This window comes from Nelumbo nucifera, chromosome 3 (genome assembly GCF_055504915.1).
Source record: "Nelumbo nucifera cultivar China Antique chromosome 3, China Antique-T2T, whole genome shotgun sequence".
Taxonomy (NCBI): domain Eukaryota; kingdom Viridiplantae; phylum Streptophyta; class Magnoliopsida; order Proteales; family Nelumbonaceae; genus Nelumbo; species Nelumbo nucifera.
In genome coordinates this window covers 1,254,514-1,281,220 of record NC_142651.1, presented here as the reverse complement: position 1 = coordinate 1,281,220, position 26,707 = coordinate 1,254,514, and the positions used below count along the sequence as shown (strand labels likewise).

At 42.0% G+C, this 26,707-nt stretch overlaps 1 protein-coding gene across 2 annotated transcripts; it reads right to left on the bottom strand.

Moving 5' to 3' along the window:
* Positions 1-8,773, bottom strand: LOC104592732 (E3 ubiquitin-protein ligase At3g02290-like). Of its 2 annotated transcripts, XM_088900866.1 has the most exons (6): positions 8,504-8,732; positions 6,773-7,261; positions 3,117-3,140; positions 2,402-2,843; positions 2,085-2,194; positions 1-331 (listed from the first exon to the last, which is right to left on the bottom strand). In XM_088900866.1, exons 2-6 carry the CDS (start codon positions 6,890-6,892, stop codon positions 305-307), a joined length of 723 nt encoding a protein of 240 aa, XP_088756992.1. In that variant the 5' UTR covers positions 6,893-7,261; positions 8,504-8,732; the 3' UTR covers positions 1-304. The 2 variants fall into 2 exon arrangements, with proteins under 2 accessions (XP_088756992.1, XP_010250499.1); XM_010252197.2 differs by lacking the exon at positions 3,117-3,140 and having other exon boundaries at positions 8,504-8,773.
* Positions 8,774-26,707: the final 17,934 nt, after the last annotated feature.

Genomic DNA, 26,707 nt, shown 5'->3' with positions numbered 1-26,707 from the left:
TTCAACCAAGCAAATAACAAGTAAAGAGTTACTCATGAATCTCTGGTTACAATCCATATGTATAGCATTACGCTGGATCATTGTTATCTATACAAAGCAAGATGGCATTAGTACATCAAAAAGAAAAGTAGGAACATTGAACTGGCTGCAAAGATGTTACATGATACATCTACGGACATGGAAAGGACAAGCACCATCCTCTGCTCCGATGTTATCGCACAAACAAGCTCGAGGAACTTTATTTACACTCTCCTAGATAAACTTTTTTTCTCCCGGTACTTTGAAACCAAAGACCAACTAAATTTTATGGGCTTTCACAGAATTCCATCTCCTGATGTTCATGCAACAATCAAATAACAAACAAAAGAATTTCAGGTCATATGCCATCAAGTTATAAAGGAAACAAAACGAAAAGACTCTAACACGTCTACTGTCAAACAAATATTCAATGAACTTGTAAGTTGAAAATATGCAGCCAATAACCTGGTATCTTTCTCTTATTTCCTAAAAGTTGTAGACAAATTTGTCTAAATGCCTTATTGCACTACCCTCCTATCCCGGTGGAGGAATCATGAGGCCATTTGATCAGTCCCAGTTGATATCAAAACATTGTACCCTACTAGCCCATTCAAGGAATCATATAGCCAGTCCCCCATATGTTTGAAATTCCTCCATTGGTATTTGAGAAAAATTTAAATAAAAAAGCCAAAAAAAAAAGAAATTCAACTTAAAGTTGCTACACGAGAAAAGAGATAGTTGCAGAGACATGGAACCTTTCCCAGTCACCAACCAACCAACCATGTGCAAGATTCCTATCCCACCCAGTGCCTATTTACAAAATAAAGTGTTTCAACAAATATGAGCATTCCTTTCTATTGAATTAAGAACCTTTTTTTGGGTAAACGAATTAAGAACGCAATATTGAGGCATGCCAATGTGAGAAAAGGATAATTTTACATTGGGTAAACAACATGAAAAATGTTTATACATTGGGTAAACAACTTGTTTAGGCTTGAAAAATGTTTATACTTTATACCAGTGCCTATTTAATTGCTTTTTACCTAACGTGGACTTGTTTAGGCTAGCCTCAAGGGGTGTGGCACAAAGGCAGCTCGTAGAATCAGGAATGTAATATGTTCTAGATTACATTAGCTACGTGAAGTAATGCAATTGAGTGAAAAAAGATATTAGAGGTTTTAAATGCTTGAAAATGTTTTTGATTTTATTTTTAAATTCTCATTTGAATATGCTTTACACAATTACATCTTATGTTTATGTATTTTAATTTTAGATAATAGGTTTTTTAAAACATTATTTTAAAAATTAAGTTTATATTTTTTATTAATACTATGTTTAGTACTTTTTTAATTTTTTTATTTTTTTTGAATTTTCTGACATTTTTTTTTATTTTTTAGCACTTTTTTTATAATTTTGCGCCTTGCTTCAAAAAGGCACACGCCTCGCCTTGCGCCTCAGGTGCAAATTGACCCCTCCGCCTTTTTTGCGCCTTGCGCCTTTAAAACACTGATATGGCCCCCTGAAGTTCTCTGACATGCATATTGGATGAGAAAATATTGTCACTATAAATCAGAATAGAAGCATTGGATAGAACTGCCAATCAAAGGGACACTTTGACTCAATTATCCATCAAATTCATTACTCCTGACACAATCATATGGAAGAATCAAAAGGAGCCTAAAACAAGAGTGATATCTTGTCTCTGGACACATTGACGCCCTACTCTGTGTTCTTTCAGGAAAAGGAGGGAGAATCCATTTTGGCTGTTTTTTTCCAAGTTCCTCCTCACCTCCACTGTATATTTTAGATATGCATGTATTTCTTTATTTTCATACATTTTGTTTAAATAGGCATAGCCCTTTCAACAAGCTCAAAACCACTGACATCTAGACACAGTGCTTCATACCTACATAAAACTGGCATAAACTCTTCAAATCCTTGTGCATCTTATGAGATATGAAACAAAAATAAAGAATTAGTTTTTATAAAATTATAACTAACTTCTTTTCAAATAATATATCTAATTTGAAATTATATTACACGATGGAAAGTAATCTGATAGGTACCTTGCCACAGAGTGGACAATTTTCACTTCTTTCCATCCACTCATATATGCAGCCGAGGTGAAAATGATGAGAGCACCGTGCCACAATCTTGGGATTTTCAGGGGTATATTCTGCAAACAAGATACAAGTCATAGTTAAAATAAAAACATTAAATATAAAGATATGGTGCATTTTCCAGCTCTACAACCACTTAAGTGCAATTAAGCATCCATATCCAACAAGTTGAGAGGCCCACATATCAGAATATCGCTATATTAACATAATACTGTTATGAGATAAGAGTACATCCAAAGCATTAAAAAAACAAATGAAATTACCTTCAAGACATGTAGGGCAGACATCTTCATCCTCGGATGATGGTAGCATATAGGATAGTCCATGTGAGCCTTTAGTAGAAAAAACCTTTTCGGAGGACTCTGTACGGCCAACCTTACATTCTTCTTCAGACTCAATTCCATCCCATTTCTTCCCTGCACCCATTGGTTCTACACCAGAGCTACTGCTGTTTCTTCTAAGTGGCTGTGATTCCTCCTGGAAATGGGACATGGACTTCTCACGCCTCGATACTAATCCATCACGCTGCAAGCGAGCATACCTTTGTTCAGCATCATAAGATACTGGTCTAGTAACAGAATGGTACGTGTCAGTCAATGGACTGTCAGGTAATGGGCTGCCCACCCCAGATGATGCCAAAGAAGTAGCCCCTTGAACCGATGATGCCACTGGCCGCCCTTCAAGTCTATGGAACAATGTACTGTACTGCACATTAAAAAGGCAAGCCAGGTAAGAGAAAAATAGAGCACTAGATAAAATAATTATGTATGTTATACCTATCATAGAAAATAAAATAACATAATTAAATGATGGGTGTTGTTAATGTCATCTGTTTACAATTAGTGGTATTTTTGTCAGAATATTTACACAAACAGGGCTTTTTATGTCTTTGTATTTTTCATTTCAAGAATAATATAAAAATTGGAGAGAAGGATCAGTGGACCCAACTCTCACAATTGAACTTTCATTCTTACTCACAACTTGCAACTCGGTGCACAAAGTCTGGGAAGCACAAGTTGGACAAGGAACACACATGCATTCAAAGGTGAAATTCATGGTCAGAATAACATTGCCAGACCTTTAATATGAACAGCGATATCTATCAAAAAAATATAAAGTAAGCAACAAAATTAGCATCACTGCTTTTCCCCCTTCCTAGAAAATTTTAAGAACATTGATTACTCCCTCAGAATTTATATATAGATAGAAATAGATTCCCAAAGCATGTTATTTTCTAGGTTCCATTGCTTGGCTCCAAAAAGTAGGTTGCATGGAATATAAAAATAGCAGACTCTTTACCACATTTTTCATCGATTGTATTGATTTTAAAATGACAAGGGGGTTAATCACTGGAATCCATTAAACCATGGGTCCATCTTGTTTTCCACTTCCATCCAAAAAAGGCCTTATTCAATTGTTTTATTATAAGCATTTCCACGTTGTTCACTATAAGTTTTTTTAGTCCATTTCAAATTTTGAATTGTGTAAAAAATAAGAGAAAGAAAGATAAGTACAAATAAGCAAAAAGGCATAGTGGACAAACAAAATCTAACGTTTAATTTTCATTTACCACAATATTCAGGTGATTATTCATATGTCAAGGAATTTATTTTGAGATATGGTAGACAATGTAATCAGAAAGTGTCAACTGCATAGTATTTACTTTTTCTTTGCTATACAAAAGTGGGTAGCCTTCTTGCAAACCCCAAAATCACCCCAACCCTGGTGAAGGTGGGATCCACCCCCAGGTCTTAGCTTACCAGCAAGCTAGCTGTCACCTTCTAATAAATATTTATTACAATATCCAAATCAGTGCATATATCTCCCCTAAGAGAAAATTTATGGTTCCACCCTTGTGTTTGTGTTGTGTTTCTAACTTTTATAGAGCTTGTCAATAATTGTGTTATATATCCGATGTGTCATGTAATCACAACTATGAGGCGCATACATAAATGTGCCTATAATATGCATGTATAAATACATTATATACAGAAAGAGAGAAAAAACAGGTGCACATGCACAAAGCACATAAAGATCAAAAAATGTAAATGGTGTAGGTGTGAAGAAATCTAATTTCTATTGATTCCTTCACCAATAACACTTTTTGTAATTTTTGGGTGATAACTTATAGTCAATTTGAGTTTTCTAAGGTCAGTTCTAGTTTTTAGTGGTGTAGGAATAGGGTTAATCATTAGATATGCTGTAAGAATTTAAAGGGTCTTACCAATTCAAAAAAAATGAAAGAAAAGGTAGGGAAAAGTATAGAATTTCATTAAACCCAAAAGTAAAGAATACTATAGCATGGTACAAAGACAATGTGGCATACCCCCCCCCCCCAGTGGCACTTAGGCAAGTAGCCCTTGTTGCCTAACTCCAAACCCAATAATTTCAAAACTTTGACTTAATAGAATCAAAATCCTGATTAATAACAGCCCCCCAATACAGCTGGTTTCTAGTCGCATCTGTTTTGCTAGTGCATCAGCCAAACTATTGGCCGATCTTTGTATCCATGTGAAAGCCTCTCTTAATTCCCTGGCCAGCCATCTCACTTCTTTCATTGAGTTCCTGTGATGCCAAGTTCCAAAACTATCATTTTGTAGCCAGTCAATAATTACTCTAGAATCCCCTTCCATAAAGATTATTATTGTTTTTAGTTTGTATAGTTGTAAAACAATCAATAATGATTGACATAGGAAGGGCCTGCTCAATGATTATCCCTAGGTTTGAGAGAGTTATGTCTACTTTAGCAATAGGATGTCAGCCCAAAATGGAATGGATCTGTCTATTTTGGGTGTATATAATGGAGTCATTTTTTACTTATTTGATTAATGACTGAGACTTCTATGTTTATCTATGTGAAAGAATATGTGATTTGAAGTTGTTTTTTATTTAATTTACTGTAATAGGATTCGTAGTTGTTATTCAGAGTCATTGAGTTGAGTCCATATTTGAGCACTCCTATGGGTTATATATGTGGATTCATCTTAGTTGCAGTGCACTTAAGAGTTGTTTCTAGTCAGTTTTTGAGCCTAAATTAGAAATTTAGAGTTTGTAAAGGGAGATTTCAACCCTACATTGAGTCTCTAAATTGAGACATTCTAATGTTGATTTGATGAACAAAAGTAATTATTGTTTTTTACATAAAAGGAAATTTTTTGTTAAAATAGAAAAGCATTACAAGTTGATTGTTGATAAGGTATTACGTTCTTCTTCTTCCCTTTCTCAACCTCCTATCATTCCAAGTCAACAATTTCATTCTCTACTTCAAACTTCCCCCCTTCTTCCCTCTCTCAGTGACTCAACCCCCTATCATTCCATGTCAACAGCTTTGTTCTCCACTTACTCCCCCCACCCCCACTCATCTTCAACTTAGAACCAATTTCCTTCACTCGTCCACCACAATCCCTTCTTCCTGTCCTTATCCTTCCTCCAACACCTCACCCCCCTCCCAAGGAACTTTCTTTTGCTTGTCTTCTTATCTTCTGCTCCTTTCAAAATGTTCAATTGCTTTCTTAACCACCCTCTCCCCATCCAGGAAGAATAGACCAAGAGACTTTCCCACTGTCACCTGTCTCTTAATTAGTTGGTGAATGCCCACCCTTCCCTCATCAATATTCTCCTTACCTAGACAATTCATCTCCCTTAGGGTCCAATTTCTCCTCCTTGCCCCCATGTCTTCCTCCCTCAACTCCCCCTATTCAACGACTTCTCCCCCTTCAACACCGACCCCTCCACTTCTCTGTACTGAGATCCTCCTCTTCCTATTATGCACCTGATGTTGTTGATCAATCCTGACACCCACACTAGAACGTTTTCTCTTCAATCTGCTTCCTATTCCTCCCTCTTTACCAATCCTCGTCCCCCTACTCTCCTCTTCCTTATTAGAGTCACCCATTGCAGGTGAAGAAGACAAAGGGATAGAACTCATCTCAATGTTCAACAGAGTGGCATTATCAATAACCTTCAAACCAGACCGGATCCTCTCCACAATAGCCACTGTGGCTACACCGGTAATCAAGTTCACATGTTCACTCCTTCTAGCCCCACACCTACAGATTCACCGCTGTACACAAACGCCACCCCACTATCATCAGGGATGATCAAAGGTGAAGCTGCAGTCAACCCACCACTCTGATTCGAATCATTTTCACCCTGCCACTGAGCTTCCACTCTTGCCGATTGCGCACAAACTACATCATCCAACTTTGAATGGCCTCAAGACTGCACTTCTTCTACAAAGGAAGGATCACACCCTCAAATGGCCTTTCTCTTCTCTACAACTGCGAATTTCCTCCCATTCTTGAACCTCATAGGACCCAGACCCACTCCTCTTTCAAATCCTCAAATCCTATTCTCTTTTCTCTGCCAACAAATGAGCTCAAACCTTTCGAATAGTATTAGACCTTTCCAAAAACACCCCTCCCTCCTTCACCCACCAATGTGTGCCATAGTAAGACTTTCTCCTTGCAGTCCTACATCATTAAACAATCATTATGACATTAAACTTCAAAACAGGGCTTTTCTTTATATCATTTAGCCTGTCAATGAAATTGGTTAGGCAATCAATTTAAGATATGGTGGATCAATAACATGGTGGTGAAAATGTCGTCAATCAGTTCTTTAACAGCACATACCCCACTGAATAGCTGGAGGAGGAAGTACCGCACGCATATACAATGCCTGTATATGGAATTACTTGGATGAGCATACTCTTCGAACTCCTCACTGCATGGGCAGCAACAGAAAGCACCCATGCCTACTGCCCAGAAAATTTAACTAAAACACAGCCAATTAGAAGAATAAGTAATATGCTTCAGCAGTGCTGGAAACTAGGGATCTGAATGCAGCCTGCTCTTGATATTGGTGAGAAAGTTACTTCCAAATTTCAACTTCATCAACAGCAAACGGAATGTTGCGAGGGGTCAGTATATTCATACAAATTCTGTGATATCAAGGCCTCCTCAGCTGAATTTGTAAATGCAAAGGGACCAACTCAATGTATTATGCTAGACAAAAAATAAAACCTCTTTAGATACTTCCCATTAAGTAATGGTATCAACCGCACAGCCAGTCCTATAACTAGTGATGCAATGGATTGCCATACAATTCTTCAAACACGTGTCCTGCAATCCATACCAGGAAATAAAAGAAATTCATAAAACTAATATTAGATTACAAAGGAAAATTAGAGCGATTAAATAATCATCTTAATGAGAAGTAATAATACATAACTCAAGATATCACAAACTTAAGTGGAACAAGATGCATTTCTGAGTAACTTCTTCATTCTATTTTCTAGATCGAGCAAAACATAAGTAGCATAATTATTCAGAATATCAACATTGATGGTAGTAATATATTTTGTCCACCATATATTTAAAAACTAAGAAAATATGAGAATATAAACCTAAAGGATGGTAGTTATGCCTGCATGAATTCCAGAAATTAGCAGGGGAAAAACTGGTAAGATCAATTAACTAATAGGTGCAGGAGCATCATATATTGCAAAACGTTCATAAAAAAAAAAAAAAAAAAACAAAACAAAACAAAACAAAACAAAACAAAACAAACAAATAAAAATTTAAACAAACAAACAAATGGGCGTGAAGCATAAATGACTTCATTTAAATAGTGATCTTAATTTGCAGAATTTTAGTGCACCTGAATATGGAAATGCATATTTAAATGGAATCATCGCCAACGCCAACATGATACTAAAATTAGAAATGAAGTTACACATGTCCAAATTTTCCATCATTTTGATGATGGATCCATTCTGCGTTATGTACATGTCCAAATTATAAAAACCGGCATTCAGGTAAGAAGAGAAAAGTTTGGTTTATCATGATTTTCTATGTTAACTAAACACATTATGAATATCCACACAATGTGGATATACGACATAAACTCATCCAACTCAACCAGAAAGAACAAATATCGAGATAACCCACCAAGAAACCTAAAACCGATGAGTTGCTTTTTACCATTAAAATCGTTAATGCTGCACTAGAACCAATTCTTCTAGATAAAAGCACAACTATGAACAATATATCTGTCAACCATGGAATCGAAATCCAGAAGACCCAAAGCTAAAGATATTCGTAATCCGACATGATTCGTTACAATTCACACATTCCAACAGCTGCTTGCCCGCCTAAAACAAGATCAAGCCCTAGAAACCATCACGATGATCATGAATAATATCATTGGAAAGCATCAAATTTCGAGGCTATGCCCCAAAAAACCATTCAAAGGATATTTTTTTAGGGCTTTTTTATAAATTCCGCACACAATAAATTCTCGAAAAGCGTGAAAACAAAATGGATTTCGGATTGGTGAGACGGGATTCGATCTTCACATTTTACCTGCGAATGCAAATAACTGCAGGGGCTCCTCTGTTCTGCGCCTGGTAGATAAGGTCACCACTCACCAGAAACATCGGGTTTCTGGCTTGAGGAGACTATCTTGGATGAAAGGGAAGAAGGGGAAAAATGAGAAACCGGAACCGAGGAGAAGGAATACCGACTTACTGAGCGTGGATTTGGTGGAGTGTCGCATTGTTTTGATTATTTTAATTGGAAACCCGGAAAGTTTATTACCATTAGGTCCCTTGTTTAATTTCCATAATCCATACCACCTCTCACCGTTGTGCTGTTTGCATATTTATGGACCTTCTTGTCCCGATCAGGATCAGTGGATGAATTCCAGAAAGCTCTACTTTACCCGTCTGGTAAGAAACCAAGAATCTACTGTCTAATTCGGGTGATTTCTAGCAACCAAACAAAGTTTCAATTCCAAAATTTCAGGTTAAAATTAATTCGTTTTTCTCTCTTCTAATAAATTACATTTAAACGATGATTGCCTTCAAAAAAACATCTAAACGATGTTTACCACGATTGGAAATCAATTGAATTAAACAATTAATGAAACCTAATCATAAAATTTTGCTTGTACGCAATGGCACAAAGGGATTATGACTGTGAAACTTAATCACCAAATAAATTTCGGAGGAAGAAGAGCGGGAACCATCGTGAATCCCAAGAAAAAAGAAAAGAAAAAAAAAAAAAAAAAGAAGGCTTCTGTGTCTAGAACCATTAATTAAACCTTTGATCTTTCTGAGCAAGTGAGCAGAAGTGGAGAAATGGAATGCAATTCATTGCACCTTTTTACTCTCTTTTCTTCGTATTTTCAATCTTTTCCATATCTTTTTGGTGGAGTTGATCTTATAACAAGTCATCACTCTTCCATGTTGGGTTGTTTCAGATTTTGTGGCGGTGATGTAGTCTATAATATTTGCAACCCATACCACCTCAATGTTGCATCGTGTATACATAACCAATGGGTAAATTTGTCATAAAAATAATAACAACAATTCACTAGAGTAAATTTGCCTCGTATAGTAGACCGTTTTGAGCTGAGATCTTCTGCCAATAAAAGACGCTCTAACCCTCTACCAACTTCATCTAACATCGCACATTTCATTATGAGACCTGGACCCACCATTTATCGGTATAACTGTTTAAGATCATATTGATAGAGGGTCGGGATATCTTTTGTTGGCAGATGATCCCGATTAGATGCTTTTCTCATTAGACATTGATGATTATCTAATTCATGTATATAAAAGTAATTGGATCATATGAGATAGGTTTTTTGCTGACAACGTGCCAAACAGTTGTGATGAAGGGAAATTTGACCCGACCTCGCGATCACCCGACATGTGGCAAAGGCAAGCAGCTCGGGACAGTAGAGCGCCCAACGAACATCGGAAGCAAGTCCAAGCTCACTACCAAGCCCGAACTCCAGACCGCTGTACTTAGTCCGAGCTCCTTGTTAGGAGCGAGCTCCCTGTTAAAGGTTCGAGCTCCCTAAGAACCCGAGCTCCCTAAGTCCGAGCTCCCTACCAGGAGCCCGAGCTCCCTGTTTAGAGCGAGCTCCCCGTTAAGGGTCCGAGCTCCCTAAGTAAGAACCCGAGCTCCCTAAAATCCGAGCTCCCTACTAGGAGCCCGAGCTCCCTGTTAAGAGCGAGCTCCTTGTTAAGGGGCCGAGCTCCCTAAGTAAGAACCCGAGCTCCCTAAAATCCGAGCTCCCTATTAAGAACAAGCTCCCTACTGGGAGTCCGAGCTCCCTAGTAAGAGCGAGCTCCCTACTGAGAACCCGAGCTCCCTACAAGGAGCACGAACTATACAGGGCCCCAAGCCTCACAAAGCTGACCCGAGCTGGCCCATGGCAGCTTGGAACACTCCAAATCGAACTCAAGACACCTCGCTCGCCACTCCAACACCACTCCCAAAGCACCAAGCCAGCCAAACGTACCCGACACCAAAGACGTCCGTATCCAAGGGCGACGTACCTGACTGATTTGGGATCTGATGCCTGACAGCCGCATTTCAAACGGCTTCCTGCTACCGCCACCTGCAACCGTCGTCACTAGCCGCAGAGACAACTCCGACAAAAGGAACAGTGGCAGTTCTGCCCAGCCAGAGGAAATGACATCCGAACTGGCAGGAGTTCAGAAGTAATCATGCCCGACCTGATGGAAGCCTGGAAGTGAGTGCGCGAGGTGGTTATAAAAGGCTTCTACCCCCCGGGAACGAGGTATGCTAACTTTCACGCTATCTGGTTATTCTTGCCTTTGAAGGATTCTAACTTGAGCTTCGGAGCCCTTACGCCGGGTTCTCCCCGGAGCTTCTCTTCTCCTTCCGTTTCAGGTCCCTGTTACTCAGTTCAGAGGCAAGATCATCGACAGCTAAGACCGGCCAGATTGTGCATCATCAATTGGCGCCGTCTGTGGGAACGCTTCAAAAGGCCTCCCTCCAAAACTTTCATCCCCTTTTCTTCTTCTCTGAGAAACTCAATACTCGTGGCCTCATCCAGCAACGCCGGACGCGGCACAGAGACGAACACCACCGGGGAACATTCCCAAGTTCCCGTGGTGTGTGTTGGGCAGTTCACCATCCCCCTCTCGGTGGATGGAATCCCCAATCTGACTACGCCACAAGCAGTGGCGCCTGTAAGCCTACCTTCTGCAAACATCCCCTTCCCTCTTCCCCTCGAGACTACCTTCACTGAACCAACCGCCGTCCCCCTGGCAGCTAGCCAAAATCGGTTGGACGACTTAATGCAGTGCATGCGGGCAATGCAAGCCCAGATGCAGCAGTTTCAGCAACACCAGCTTCACCAGCACCAAGTGTTGCACAACCTCTCCCAATACCACTATCAACAGCAGTTCCCCCAACTGACACCGAACCAACCACTGCTCCCACCTCGCCACCCTGCCCCGAAGCCAGTCAAGGCCTCTCCGCAGGATGGGCGCCTCCACCAAGGAAAGGCCTCTAGGCCCCAGAATCCCCCAAACAACCAGGCCTCGTCCCCAGGCCAGAGAGAAAGAAAAGTCATCCCCGCCTCGCGCCTCGCAGGTGGATCAGGAACCTCGTCCGCAAGGTCGGCACCTCGGGTCTCCAAACCGGAGTCCCCACTGGTGGAAAACCGATTCGGCGCACTGGCAGCAGCGGACTACCAGCACTCCGAGCCCATCGAGCTCGGCAACACGGAGGCCAGCAGCGCCAGTACAAGGCCCACACAGCAGCGAAGGCGCCGTCGAAGTCGACGAACTGCCACCCGCGTCTTATCCGAGCTCGGACGAGGTAGGAGTCGCCCCGATTCTCTCAGTTCCTTCCCCCTTCGCCTCAGAACTCCTGGCAGTCCCCTTGCCCTGAGATTTCAAGCTCCCGCCCCTAGACAAGTATGACGGGTCCTTCGACCCCAACGATCACGTGGACACTTTCCAGTCCCAAATGCACCTCGCCAGAGCCAGCGAATCATGCATGTGCGTGGCCTTCACCACCACCCTCAAAGGGGTAGCCCGCACTTGGTACAGGAACCTGGCCCCCGGATCGATAAAGTGTTGGGCTCAGTTCATGCAGGTCTTCACTGCACACTTTGTCACCAGCAAAAGGTGCCCCAAAGTAGAGGAAAGCATCTTCGCGGTAGTCCAGAGGGAAGGAGAACCCATACGGGGCTACATCAAGCGATTCAACGAGACATGCTTACAGATACCGCGGTTAGACCCCGCGGTGCAGCTCGCTGTAGCAAAAAGAGGGGTGACGCACAAGGAGTTCAAATGGCACATGGTAGCCAACCAACCCGCGACCGTGGACGAGTTCCTCAAACTCGCGGACAAGTTCATGAGAACGGAGGAGGAAATCAACCAGCGAACCGAGGGTGGAAACGAGAAAAGAAAGAGGGATGGCGAGCCCTCTAACTCAGCCAACCGAAGAAACCCGGCCCGGGACCCAAAACTGAACCAGTCGTTCCGAGCTCCCCTGCCAGTTCGGACGGATTACACGCCCCTGAACACGAGACGGACCGAGATCCTAATGACGATCAAGGACGCCCCATACGTGAAATGGCCACCTCGCCTAAAGGGAAATCCGAACGAAAGAAACAAGAATTTGTATTGTAGTTTCCATAGGGACCACGGTCACAGTACCGAACAGTGCAATAACCTCCGAGACGAGATAGAGGGGCTCATCCGTCGCGGATACTTAAGAAACTTTGTACAGCACAACAATAATAGCAATAAAGCGGATCAGCCGGGCGAACACTTGAAAGACGCCCCGGAGACTAGCAGCAGGCCTGCCGAACCGATGCAGCGACAGCCTCCGGCAGAAAGGCCAGTTCGGGGAACCATCCATGTAATTATGGGAGGTTCAGTGGTGACGGGATGCACATCAGCGGCAGCCCGGACCTCAGTTCGTGAGGCGGTCCTCGAGGAGAGGAACCCCCCGAAAAGACCGAAGACCGAGGAGCCGATCCTCTTCACAGAAGACGACGCGCGGGGAGTTCGCTACCCTCACGACGACGCACTTGTCATTAAACTCAGGATCAGCAACTTCGAGGTTAGGCGCGTGCTCGTAGATTCAGGTAGCTCGGCGGACATCCTCTTCAAATCGGCGTTTGATCGGCTACAGCTGCCAAGGAGCGAACTAAAACCTGCAAGCACTCCCCTGGTGGGCTTCAGCGGGGAGAAAGTCAGGCCCCTTGGAAAAATAACGGTGCCCGTGGAAGTCGGCACGTGGCCTTGTGCGGTCAGACTCAACCACGACTTCCTGGTGGTCGCGACCCCCTCCCCATACAATGCCATCCTAGGACGGCCAATCACGCATATCCTGCGGGCGGTGGTCTCCACCTACTATTTGGCCATGAAGTTCCCTACGGACTTCGGTGTGGGGGTAGTGCGGGGCGACCAGTTCAAGTCCCGCAAGTGCTACGTTGCCGCCCTAAAGGGCAAGTCCAAGCCGGCCGGCGACCTCGATCTGGAGCGGCCTACGGAGCAAGGCGAAGAACGAGCCTCGCCAACAGAAGAAACAGTCGCGATCCCGACCTCACCAATGGACCCAGCTCGCGCACTCCAGATTGGTGCTTCTGTCAAGGAACCTCTACGGACCGAACTGGTAAGTTTTTTACTCCAAAATTTAGATATTTTTGCATGGTCCGCGGCCGATATGCCCGGTATTGACCCTAGTCTTATAACTCACAAACTTAAACTTAACACTGACCCTTTAGTCAGACCCGTTAGACAGAAGAAACGGAACTTAGCCCCGGAGCGCTGGAAAGCGGTCGACGAGGATGTCGAAAAGCTCCTCGCGGCAGACTTCATAAGGGAAGTCCATTACCCGAGCTGGGTGGCCAACCCTGTGCTGGTGAAAAAGGCGAACGACAAGTGGCGCATGTGCGTCGACTACACCGACCTGAACCGAGCTTGCCCGAAAGACTGCTTCCCCCTTCCTAGGATCGACCGCCTAGTGGACGCGACCTCGGGACATGAATTGCTAAGCTTCCTGGATGCCTACTCAGGCTACAACCAAATCTGGATGGACCAATCCGACGAGGAAAAAACCAGCTTCATAACCGAGTTCGGTCTATACTGTTACAAGGTCATGCCCTTCGGGTTAAAAAACGCCGGGGCGACCTTCCAAAGACTTGTAAATAGGCTGTTTCAGCCCCTGATCAGCACAAAGATAAAGTGCTATGTAGACGACATGGTCGTCAAAACACAGTTTTCATAAGAATTAATACAAGACTTAGATTCTGTCTTCCAAATCCTACGTCAGTATAAATGAAATTGAACCCCAACAAATGTGTCTTTGGCGTCACCTCGGGCAAGTTCCTGGGCTACGTTGTCAATCAACGCGGCATCGAGGCCAACCCAGACAAAATAAAAGCCATCATAGATATGAGACCACCTCGGAAAATGAAAGAAGTCCAAAGGCTAAACGGCCGCATAGCCGCTCTAAGCCGCTTCATGTCCAAGTCGGCAGATCGCTGCCTACCCTTCTTCAAAGCAATCAAAGGCAAAGGGTTCGAATGGACCCAAGACTGCCAGCTCGCGTTTGATGAGCTAAAAGGCTACCTCGCCAGTGTGCCAACCTTAGCTCAGCCCGAGGAAGGCGAAGTCTTAGAACTGTACCTCTCGGCTAGCGACGAGGTGGTCAGTTCGGTACTAGTAAAGGAGGCAGACCGGGTCCAACGACCCATATATTATGTTAGTAAAATCTTGCAGGGAGCAGAGACAAGGTACCCGCAGATAGAAAAACTAGCGTATGCCCTGGTGGTAGCAGCACGGAAACTCCGCCCGTACTTCCAGGCTCACACCGTCATCGTCCTGACCGATAAACCTCTGAGACAAGTTTTACTCAAACCCGAGGTTTCCGGCCGGCTGACGAAGTGGGCCATCGAACTCAGCGAGTACAATCTCCAGTACAAGCCAAGAACTGCCATCAAGGCCCAAGCCTTGGCAGATTTTATCGTAGAATGCACGTTTAGCCTCGAAGCCCCTGAGCCGGTGGAGCCCGAGATCCCCAGTTCGGGCGAACTCGGAGCTCCCAAGCCAAATGAGTCTGAACCCCGTGAAGTAGCAGCCAGTGTGGCATCCCTCCTGGTTAGACCAAGCGCGAATTGGGAGGAGGAGCCCTGGATCCTTCACGTAGATGGCTCCTCGAACCAACAAGGCAGCGGGGCTGGAATAGTGCTACGCGGCCCGAGCGAAACAAAACTGGAATACGCACTACGCTTTGAGTTCGCGGCATCCAACAACGAGGCGGAGTACGAAGCACTGATTGTCGGGCTAAACCTAGCGCACGAGGTCGGAGCAAAGCACATGGTTATCTGCAGTGATTCCCAGCTCGTGGTCAACCAAGTTACAGGCGAGTACGAAGCACGCGAGCTCACTATGATTGCGTACTTGGCAAAAGTAAAGGAAGCTCTGCTCAACTTCCAGTCACTTCATCAAGCAAATCCCGAGGTCCGAGAACACTGAGGCCGACTGGCTAGCACGAGCCACAACGCCAGGAGAACCGTGTACGTAGAGTACTTACCTCGGCCCAGCATTCTCGGTGGGGCAGAAGAGGTCGCTCCCGTCACCGAAGTAGAGCCGAGCTAGATCGACCCACTCGCGAGCTTCCTGTTAGACGGAACCCTCCCCGCGGACCGCAACGCAGCCAAGAGGGTGCAGCGCCAGGCAGCCAAATTCGTCATGATAGACGAACGGTTGTACCGACGATCCTACACGCTCCCCTATCTACGATGCTTGCGCCCAGCCGAAGCCGAGCTGGTACACCGCGACATCCATGAAGGCTTGTGCGGCGGACACCTGGGGGGCAGAGCCCTCGCCCAAAAGGCACTTCGACAATGATACTATTGGCCAACGATGAAGACAGAGGCAATCGAGCTCGTCAGAAAATGTGATAAGTGTCAGAAGCACGCCAGCATCCACCATCAGCCCGCCGCCGACCTCAAATACCTCACCAGCCCATGGCCCTTCGTCCAATGGGGGATCGACCTCCTGGGGCCATTCCCACCAGCGGCAGGCGGAAGAAAATTCCTAGTGGTGGCAGTAGATTATTTCACCAAGTGGATAGAAGCCGAACCCCTGGTAATAGTTACAGCCCGAAACATACAAAACTTCTTCTGGAAGAACATCGTATGTCGCTTCGGGCTACCTCGGGTACTGATCTCCGACAACGGCAAACAGTTCGAAGATATCAAGTTCCAAGAATGGTGCTGAAGTATGGGAATCAGTCAGAACTTCACATCGGTCGCACACCCACAGGCAAATGGCCAAACAGAAGTAATGAGTAGAGCCATCCTCCGCGGATTGAAAGCGCGATTGGACCGAGCCAAAGGTTTGTGGGCAAACGAACTACCAAGTGTTCTATGGGCACACCGAACCACGGAAAAAACTGCCACAGGTGAGACCCCCTTTAACTTCACCTACGGCACCGAAACAGTGATCCCGGCAGAAATCGAAGTGCCTACGTTGCGACTAGAAGCGTACGACGAACAAACGAGGGCGAGTTACGCACCAACCTCGACCTACTGGACGAAGTGAGAGACCTCGCGCACATCCGAACTGCGGCCTACCAGCAAAAGGTAGCTCGGTATTATAACGCGCGAGTAAAAAAGATGAACTTCCGCGTCGGCGACCTGGTTCTCCGTAAGGTCATGGTGCCTGAACCCGGCGTAGGGAAACTTGGACCAAACTGGGAAGGATCCTACTGAGTAAAGAAAGCACTCAGTGGGGGAGCATACGAGCTCGGAACCCTAGAAGGAAAACAAGTACCTCGAGCATGGAACGTTGTCAACTTAAGAAGGTACTACCTATAGGCCACCAAGGCATGTACTCCGAAGCCATTTCATGTTAGAAAAAAACTGAAGGACCGAAATGGTCAATTCGGCAAAAAACATAGCTCGAAGACAGGACAACCAGTACATGAACAGAAAGCCATTTCATTTCAGAATAGATGTGTACATTCAAAAAAAAAAATGAAGTGTACATTTCATTTCACAAGCCAGGGGCCACTTCATCATTATCAGAAGCCACTTCGACAGCGCCTGAAGGACCTGCCTCCCCCTCGAGGTCGGGGTACGTATTCCGGATCATCCACCGACTCAGCTTGAAACCCCTCCTGTAGGAGTCTACCATCAGGTCATCGAAATCCGGCGAAGCAATGTAATCGCTGACAGCCTTCTTCTTCACGTCTTCGATGCCTTGAGAGAAGATCTGAGTCCTCTCCCTAATATCCTCCTGAAGATACTCGACCTGGTGCTCCAGGTCCAGCTTCATTTCCGCCATACGCTGCACCACTACTCCCATAGCCTCGGCATCCCTCTGAGACCTCGCCTGCCTAGACCGCGCACGACGAGCAGCAGCATCAGCAGCACGAGCATTCTCCTCGGCAGTCCGAGCAGCCTCCTCGGCAGCTCGCACCTGCCTCGAGCATTTCTCCACTTGGTTCGCCAAGGCGTGAATGGAGGAGTTCACCTATCAAAGGAAAACGGGATCAAAGAAACGAATAAAAGAATAAAAGCCGAGCTCTAAAGAAGGGATCACTTACCACCATGGCATGAGTAACGGCACGGCAGGCCACTTGGTGCAGAGGGAGCTCGGTCCATGCCGCAGCTTCCTCAGGAAACATCGCCTCCTTACTCCGTTGAAGAGCATGAACAGGCGACAGCACACTCCTGAAGTCCCCCGGGGCCTCCGAGCCCGACAGCCCAGCTCGCATATGAGCGGACTCGGAATAGGCGGGAGCCCCCGTGTGTGTGGTTTCGGCATAAGGAGCCCCCGCCGGCTCTTGCATAGGAGGAACCATCTCGGGCTCCTCTGCCGGATAATCCGGCACCTCGGGCTCCGCAGCTCGGGATGGCTCGGCGCGAGCTCGCTTAGCCACCCGCTTTCTCCTCTTCATGCCCTCGAACAAGTGCCCACCTCGGGTCCCTCGAGAATCCATTGTACCTGCGAAAAGGAGTTCGGCATCAGTAAGACGTAAAAGAAGAGCAAGACAGGATCACTAGGGAAAGAACCTACCCGAACTCAGGCCCGCAGCAATAAGCTTGGCCTCCGTCAGATACCATTGGCAATCCAGCCCAAGCCGCGCCCATTGCCGGAGGCCCTTCGCCGTCTCCTCATCAAGTGTGATGCCGGAATCAGGAGCGGCCATCCCCCAGCCGGTCTGAAACGGCCACCCCAGCGCACTTCGCACCCCAAAATAGTCCCGCTTCCACGCCGGGACCTTATTGGGGAGTCCGTGTAAGAGCTTGAAGCCCGGGCGAGGGGACAGGTAGTATGCCCGCCTACGCCCAGGAAGGGGACCCACTTGCTTTTTCAACATTAAAATGGAAGAGAAAATCTCCAGATCCAGAGGAAAGTTCTCGTCGCAAAATAAAGAGATCGTTCCCACTAAGTTCCTAATGGAGTTCGGGTGAAGCTGGCCGACCGACACACCAAAGTGGTTTAGGACCTCGACAAGAAGAGGGTGGAAGGGCAGTCGCAGCCCCGCAGCGAGCTGTTCCCGGAAAATCACGATCTCCTCAGGACCATGTTCCCAAGGGAAGTTGCCCGTAGGGATAAAGTAACCGTACTCACTGGGCAAGTCGTAGTAGTCTACGAGGATTTGAAGTTCCTCAGGCGTCATAGTCGAAGGGCCGAACTGGTCTACAACCCGGCCACGACGGGAGGTGGACGCCGACCTACCCGAAGCACCTCGGGTGGTAGGCCCGACCCTTTCCTCAGGACCTACATCGGGCTCACTTGAACTACCGGGGAACGCAAACTGGTTCGTAGAACCTACATCAGACCCGCTTGAACAGTCTGAACCCTCCAAACCAGACATCGGGAAACGGAACGGGATTCCAAAAAACTCACCCGGGAAGAAGACTAAAGCAGACCACGAAAACTCGAACAAGCAAGGAAACCTGGGACGCGAGCTGAAAAGCCTGGACGCGAGCTCAAGATGTACAATAGTAGCAAGGACGCCCCCCCCCCCCGCGCGCTATTTATATCCATAGCGGCCGGAAAGCGACGGCCCAGATCGAAGCCAATCCAACGCCCCACAGCCACGCTAAGCCGCACGTCTTCCAAGACCAATCAACGCACGTCTTTCTGAAACTGACGGAGCGTCGCACACGTCTTGTCAAAGGACAGGTGTCGCACGCGTCTTCCCGAAACTGACGGGGTATCGGCGCACGTCTCCTCGCAATAAAAGCGACTGCAACGCAACTCCCGAACAACTGCCGCGCCAAGACGGGACCGTTGTCGCAGGGAGTGGGGGGCAATTGATGAAGGGAAATTTGGCCCGACCTCACGATCGCCCGACACGTGGCAAAGGCAAGCAGCTCGGGACAGTAGAGCGTCCAACGAACATCGGAAGCAAGTCCAAGCTCACTACCAAGCCCGAACTCCAGACCGCTGTACTTAGTTCGAGCTCATTGTTAGGAGCGAGCTCCCTGTTAAAGGTCCGAGCTCCCTAAGAACCCGAGCTCCCTAAGTTCGAGCTCCCTACTAGGAGCCCGAGCTTCCTATTTAGAGCGAGCTCCTCGTTAAGGGTCCGAGCTCCCTAAGTAAGAACGCGAGCTCCCTGTTAAGAGCGAGCTCCCTGTTAAGGGGCCGAGCTCCCTAAGTAAGAACCCGAGCTCCCTAAAATCCGAGCTCCCTATTAAGAACAAGCTCCCTACTGGGAGTCCGAGCTCCCTACTGAGAACCCGAACTCCCTGCAAGGAGCACGAACTATACTGGGCCCCAAGCCTCACAAAGCTGACCCGAGCTGGCCCATGGCAGCTCGGAACACTCCAAACCGAACTCAAGACACCTCGCTCGCCACTCCAACACCACTCCCAAAGCACCAAGCCAGCCAAACGTACCCGACACCAAAGACGTCCGTATCCAAGGGCGACGTACCTGACTGATTTGGGATCTGACGCCTGACAGCCGCATTTCAAACGGCTTCCTGCTACCGCCACCTACAACCATCGTCACTAGCCGCAGAGACGGCTCCGACAAAAGGAACAGTGGCGGTTATGCCCGGCCAGAGGAAATGACATCCGAACTGGCAGGAGTTCAGAAGTAATCATGCCCGACCTGACGGAAGCCTGGAAGTGAGTGCGCGAGGTGGTTATAAAAGGCTTCTACCCCCCGGGAACGAGGTATGCTAACTTTCGCGCTATCTGGTTATTCTTGCCTTTGAAGGATTCTAACTTGAGCTTCGGAGCCCTTACGCCGGGTTCTCCCCGGAGCTTCTATTCTCCTTCCGTTTCAGGTCCCTGTTACTCAGTTCAGAGGCAAGATCATCGACAGCTAAGACCGGCCAGATTGTGCATCATCAAGTTGGTTGATAAGGTCTCCTCTCCCACTTATATCTTGATTAGGGGGTTATGGGTTGGGGGATGGATTACCCCTCGTTATAAGAAATTCATATATACAATACAAAGATTTGCCTATTTATTTATACTCCTAAACTGAGCCATAATAAAAAAATAAAAATAGGGTTGATATGAAATGAAGGATCCAACACACTGATTGTATATTTCCAGTCCTACCCCCTTTCTGATTTCATTTTTTCAATCATATCTCCTGAAGAGAATGAGACAAGTCAACACCCTGATTTTATATTTTCAATCCTACCCCTTCCTGATTTCATATTTCCAATCATATCCCCTAAAGAGAATGGGACAAGTAGATTTTCATATTTACAATCGTATCCTTTGAAGAGAATGGGCCAAGTAGATTTTGGGCGAACACCCTGATTTTATATTTCCACTATTGCCCCTATACTCTAATTTTTATGGTAGATGGGTAATCCTATTATCTATTTCCTTTATTACTCTTCTTTAGTTATTATTATTCCAATTACATATCTATTTCTATTATTGCCCCCTTTAGTCATTGTCATTCCAATTGTATTTTATAATATTATATATAATATTTTATATTTCCATTATTGTCCCTCCTTAGTCATTGTACCCTAATTTCTCTATAACTCTATAATAAAAATGAGGATGATAACAATGTTTCGTCAAAAAGCTTGATTACACTTTCCCTTTTTTATAGGGATGCAAATGGATCGGATTGGATTCAAATCAGGGTAGATTCGAATCCGATCTGATAAATTATAGGTCTAATCCAATCCGATCGGATCTCACAAATATTGATTTAGATTCGAATTTGATAAGGATGTTGGATATTCAAATCTGATCCAATCATATTTGATTTTTTAAAATAATAAATTATTAAAAAAATAAAATTATAACAATTTAAATAAAGAAAAACAAAAAATGAAAGTATTTTTCAACTATTTTCATCATGTATACATGTTTTTTTTTATAAAAATATAAATAACATATTGGATCCTTTTGAATTGGATAGGGGTGATCCGAATCCGATTCAGTTTTTAATCGGATCCGATCCAAAAATCCGTAATGAAGATATCCAAATATGTTAAAATAGGATCAGATAGAATCATGATCCCTCTTTACCCTCTAAGTTTTTTGTTATTCCAATATTTATTAAATGTGATGTACACTGAAATAAAGCTTTTTCCAATAAAAATGAATGCTAACCATTAACATACTGACTATCAACCAAAGTTGCATCCTTTAATTTTTACCTTCATCATTTTTTTTTATGTTCCAATGTTTGATATCTCATAAATGTGAAACTATAAAGTGGGTTATACCCAACATAGCCCAGTCACTATAGCAATTGGGCTAAGTCCATACCCCCGAGTTGTGTTGCGTTTTGATTTTGAGGCTTGTGTGTCAACACGATATAGAACAAAAAAGTGGACCATAGCCCATCACCAAACAGGTATATATATATATATATACACACACTATTTTATTCAAATTATATTGTATTTTTTTTTAATTTCATGTATAAACAATTGTATACATCGAAATTCATAAGAATAAAATTTTAAAATTTTTTTTGAATTTCTTGTCTATTTTGTTAACTTATATATATATATATATATATATATTCATAAGTTCATTCTTTTTTCAAAATTGTAATAAAAAATTAAATCATGCCTCTCACACCTTGGCCTATGGTTGAGCCCGATTGGGCTTGTGCTACAGGCCTAATCTTTGAAGAGTTTCAGGCCAGGTAGGGCACGACCCACCTAGGACCACATGTTGGCACGGCACGACCTGTTAAAGCATAGACAACCTGCAAAATCGTGTCGTGCCGACATGACACAACCCACTTTATATTTTCTGATAAAGTAGTGAAAAGTGCAAATTAGATACAATACAAAAAAGGGCACGAAAGATAGTAGATAACACACATACAAATAGATGAGAAAGTAATAGCAAAGAAATAATTATAAATTGTAAAACATCAATCGAATCACTTTTTGATGGCCTAAATCCAAGTTCTTCCCAAATTGGGGTCAAGTCAATATTTTCATCCCAAATTGTATTTTCTTTATTATACTTGATTTGCATTAATGAATTTAGTTATAGTTTTAACTACTATTTTTTCATTCATTTTCACCCGTGCATCGCACGGGCTTCTCCACTAGTATATAAATAAAAAAACCATAAAAGTTGCATCTCAAAAAATAGTAAAAATCATAAAAGATGAAATATAAATATTTTAAGGAAGGTTGTTAGTATAATATTAAAAATAAATTATTAAAAAAGAAAATATAATAATTTAAATAAAGAAAAACAAAAAATGAAAGTATTTTTCAACTATTTTCATCACATATACATGCTTTTTTATAAAAAATAAATAATATAAAAATTTTATAAAAATATAAATAACTAATTGGATCGTTTTGAATTGGATAGGGATGATCCGAATTTGATTCAGTTTTTAATCGGATCCGATCCAAAAATCCGTAATGAAGATATCCAAATCTAATAAAATAGGATCAGTCTTTGGATAAGATAGAATCATGATCCCTTATTAAATGGGATGTACACTGAAACAAAGCTTTTTCCAATAAAAATGAAGGCTAACTGTTAACATATTGACTATCAACCAAAGTTGCACCCTTTAATTTTTACCTTCATCATTTTTGGATGTTCCAATGTTTGATCTCTCATAAATGTGAAACTATAAAGTGGGTTATACCCAACACAACCCAATCACTATAAAGTGGACCATGCTGGTATAGGTTTGTAGCCCATCACTAAACAGGTATATATATATATATATAAACTATTTTATTCAAATTATATTGTATTTTTTTTTATTTTCATGTATAAACAATTGTATACATCACATTTCATAAGAATAAAATTTTAAGATTTTTTTGAATTTCTTGTCTATTTTGTTAATTTATATAACTGCTCATTATTTTTTCAAAATTTTAATAAAAAATTAAATCATGCCTCTCACACCTCGTCATATGGTTGAGCCCGATTGGGCTTGTGCTACAGGCCTAATCTTTGAAGAGTTTTAGGCCAGGTAGGGCATGACCCACCTAGAACCACATGTTGGCACGACACGACCTGTTAAAGCATAGACAACCCACAAAACCGTGTCGTGTCGACACAACACAATCCACTATATTTTCTGATAAAGTATTTAAAAGTGCAAATTAGAGACAATACAGAAAAGGGCATGGAAAATAGTAGATAACACGCATACAAACAAATGGGAAAGTAATAGCAAAGAAATAATTATAAATTGTAAAACATCAATCGAATCACTTTTTAATGGCCTAAATCCAAGTTCTTCCCAAATTGGGGTCAAGTCGATATTTTCATCCCAAATTACATGTTATTTATTATACTTGATTTGCATTAATGAATTTAGTTATAGTTTTAACTGTTATTTTTTCATTCATTTTCACCCGTGCATCGCATGGGCTTCTCCATTAGTATATAAATAAAAAATCATAAAAGTTGCATCTCAAAAAATAATAAAAATCATAAAAGATGAAATAAAAATATTTTAAGGAAGGTTGCTATAATATTAAAAATAAAGAACGAAAAAAATATAAACAAAAATAATAAAATTGTTAAATTAATTAGATTAAAGAGTATTAAAAATTTAAAATTAATTAATTGATCTAGGTTCACTTGAGTATAATTTAAAAATTAAAAATTATTTATGTTATATGAATATAAATTAATTAATTAATCTAACTTATATTCAAAATATCACAACAGTGCTCCATTCCTACTCATTTTGCTTTTAGTATATATACATTCATACATACATACATATATATATATATATATATATATATATATATACATACAATTAATTGGCATGTATACTTGGATGATGATTCTAATATTTTGCAAGTAATTAAGCTGGGGTCATTGGACAAATCTGCCACAAATATGGATGGCCAAGCAAATTAAAGGTATTGCTTTTCTAAAATTGAAATGAAAAATCCAAATTAAAAGAAAAGAAAAACCAAAATTTCAATGTATTGTTTATCTATATGTATTTGCTTGATATATGATGTTATTCTATATTCACAATATTATAACTTAATTACCACTCTTAATACGTCTTGTATTTGAAAGGTCTTTGTGTGTTCAAAATCTAGTGTTCTTACCTATTTTATTAATTTCAGCCAATTATTTCTTAAAAATACAAGATAATTTTAGGTTGTACGTATTTGGATAAGATTTAATTTGTGTTCTTTTAAGCCCCACCCCCTAAAGCACAAACTCCCAACTTTAGGCTTTATAGTTTAGGCCCAATTTTTTTTGACTTTAGATTATGTTTTTAAAAAATACAAATAGCTTAAAACACTTTTTGTCACATTGTTATTTATCATAGCCGAAAACTCAAAAGCAAAAGCTTAGCCAAACATAACCTTAATGATTAGTTAACTTTTAAATGAAATTTATTTTGACTTGAATTCATAGTTTATTGTAGACAATTAATACAAAATCTTTCTATAACTGAAATTTACACATCATAGATCCAATGTAGGAGATCTACACTAAACCCAACTGAATTAGATACCTTTAAGCATCAAATAAATGGGCCATTTTCCAAAGAATATCATCCTTGTTTTCTTGACCATTAACCGATTAATTTATAGAATTGAATTGATTATTTTGTCCATAAACCATTAGTACACGGATCAATGTATTAATAGATTTTATGATATCATTGGTAGCAGTTCAAATATACTAGTCAGCTATCTATATTCTATAATGCATGCTCTTATTATTAATCTCTCTCTATCTCTTTTCGGATGGGGCTTGGGGGTCATTTTCATATAATGTCAGCTTTGTTTGTGTCCACAAAAATGCTGGTTAGGTATAATATTCGGATTTGCTCCTTGTATATTGTAAAATGATATGTAGATATGTTTTGTGGTTCCCGACTATTGAAATACACACAGGCTGTGTTTGGTTCGAAAGAAGAAGGTAGGGAAAGGAAGGAAAATAATAATTATTTTTTTTATGTTTTCTTTCAAATCAACTAAATGATTTAGGCCATATTTGGGAGTGTTTAAAAATAAGTGTTTATTTGAGTCATTAATCACTTATTAATATTTGTGAAATAAGCCCGACATAAATGCTTATTTTAAAATTAAGAGCTTATTTTTAAGTCCAAAATTTCAGCTTTTTTTAAGTGCTTATACAATAAACACTTATTCAATTTTTTTCTTCCAAAATTATCCCTAATTGAATTTTAAAATACCACTTATAAAATTATTACTACTTGAATTTTATAAAAGGACTTTTATGAAAACACCTTTACAAAAATATTATTATGAAAGCACCTTTATAAAAATACTTTTAAGAAAGTACTTTTATGAAAGCATTTCTATAAAAACACTTTTATGAAAGCACTTTTACGAAAATACTTTTATAAAAGCACTTTTACGAAAGTATACTTTCACAAAAGTGCTTTTGTAAGGGTACTTTCTTAAAACAACTATCGTAAAAGTGATTTCATAAAAGTACTTTCATAAAAGTGTTTTTATAAAAATATTTTCATAAAAGTATTTTTATAAAAGTAATTTAATAAAAGTGCTTTCATTGTCTTTTAATAAAAGTGATTATTCGAATAAGCACTTATTCAATAAATACTTCTTTTTAACTTAAGCACTCCCAAACATGACTTTATCTCTTTGTCTTTTAATGGATAAAATAATTAGATAGTAAAATGTTTAAGGGTGTAATGCTTTATCCAATTAGTGAGTAAGGAGCTCACAGTCATTTCATGGGTCGATGGTGATAATAATTATAATATTCAGTAACAAAATAAATTAGGGTGGATAAGTCCGAGCCATTTATGTGATTATGTCAGATTTGAAAATTCTTCTTTTTTTTTTTTGAAATCGCTCATAAGCATCATATTTCATTCAATCAAGAAAATGATACAAAAAAAAGGCCAATGACACCAATCAAAAAATCCAGGAACAATTTCTCAAGAGAACAAAATAAGACAATGGATGGAGGAGGATCAAAAGATCTTTTGCAAACGAGAAAACGGTGAGGTCAAATCACCAATAGAAGAAAACAAACACATCTACAATCCACCAATCCGTCATAGAATGCGAATGAAGCTCACAGAGGAGGAATCTAAAAGACTGCCATCACCAGAAACTCACTATGAACAGCATCAACTGGAGATCCGCGAACGAGATTCACCATGAACAACAACTGTTGGAAAACCGTGAACTGATAGAGGAGGAAACCAAGAGATTGCCTTCGCCTGCAGATAACAAGCTTGAGTGAGAACTTCGAACAAAATCAAATCACGAATAAAGCAAACAAAACATTGAGAAAACTCAAAAGAAAAA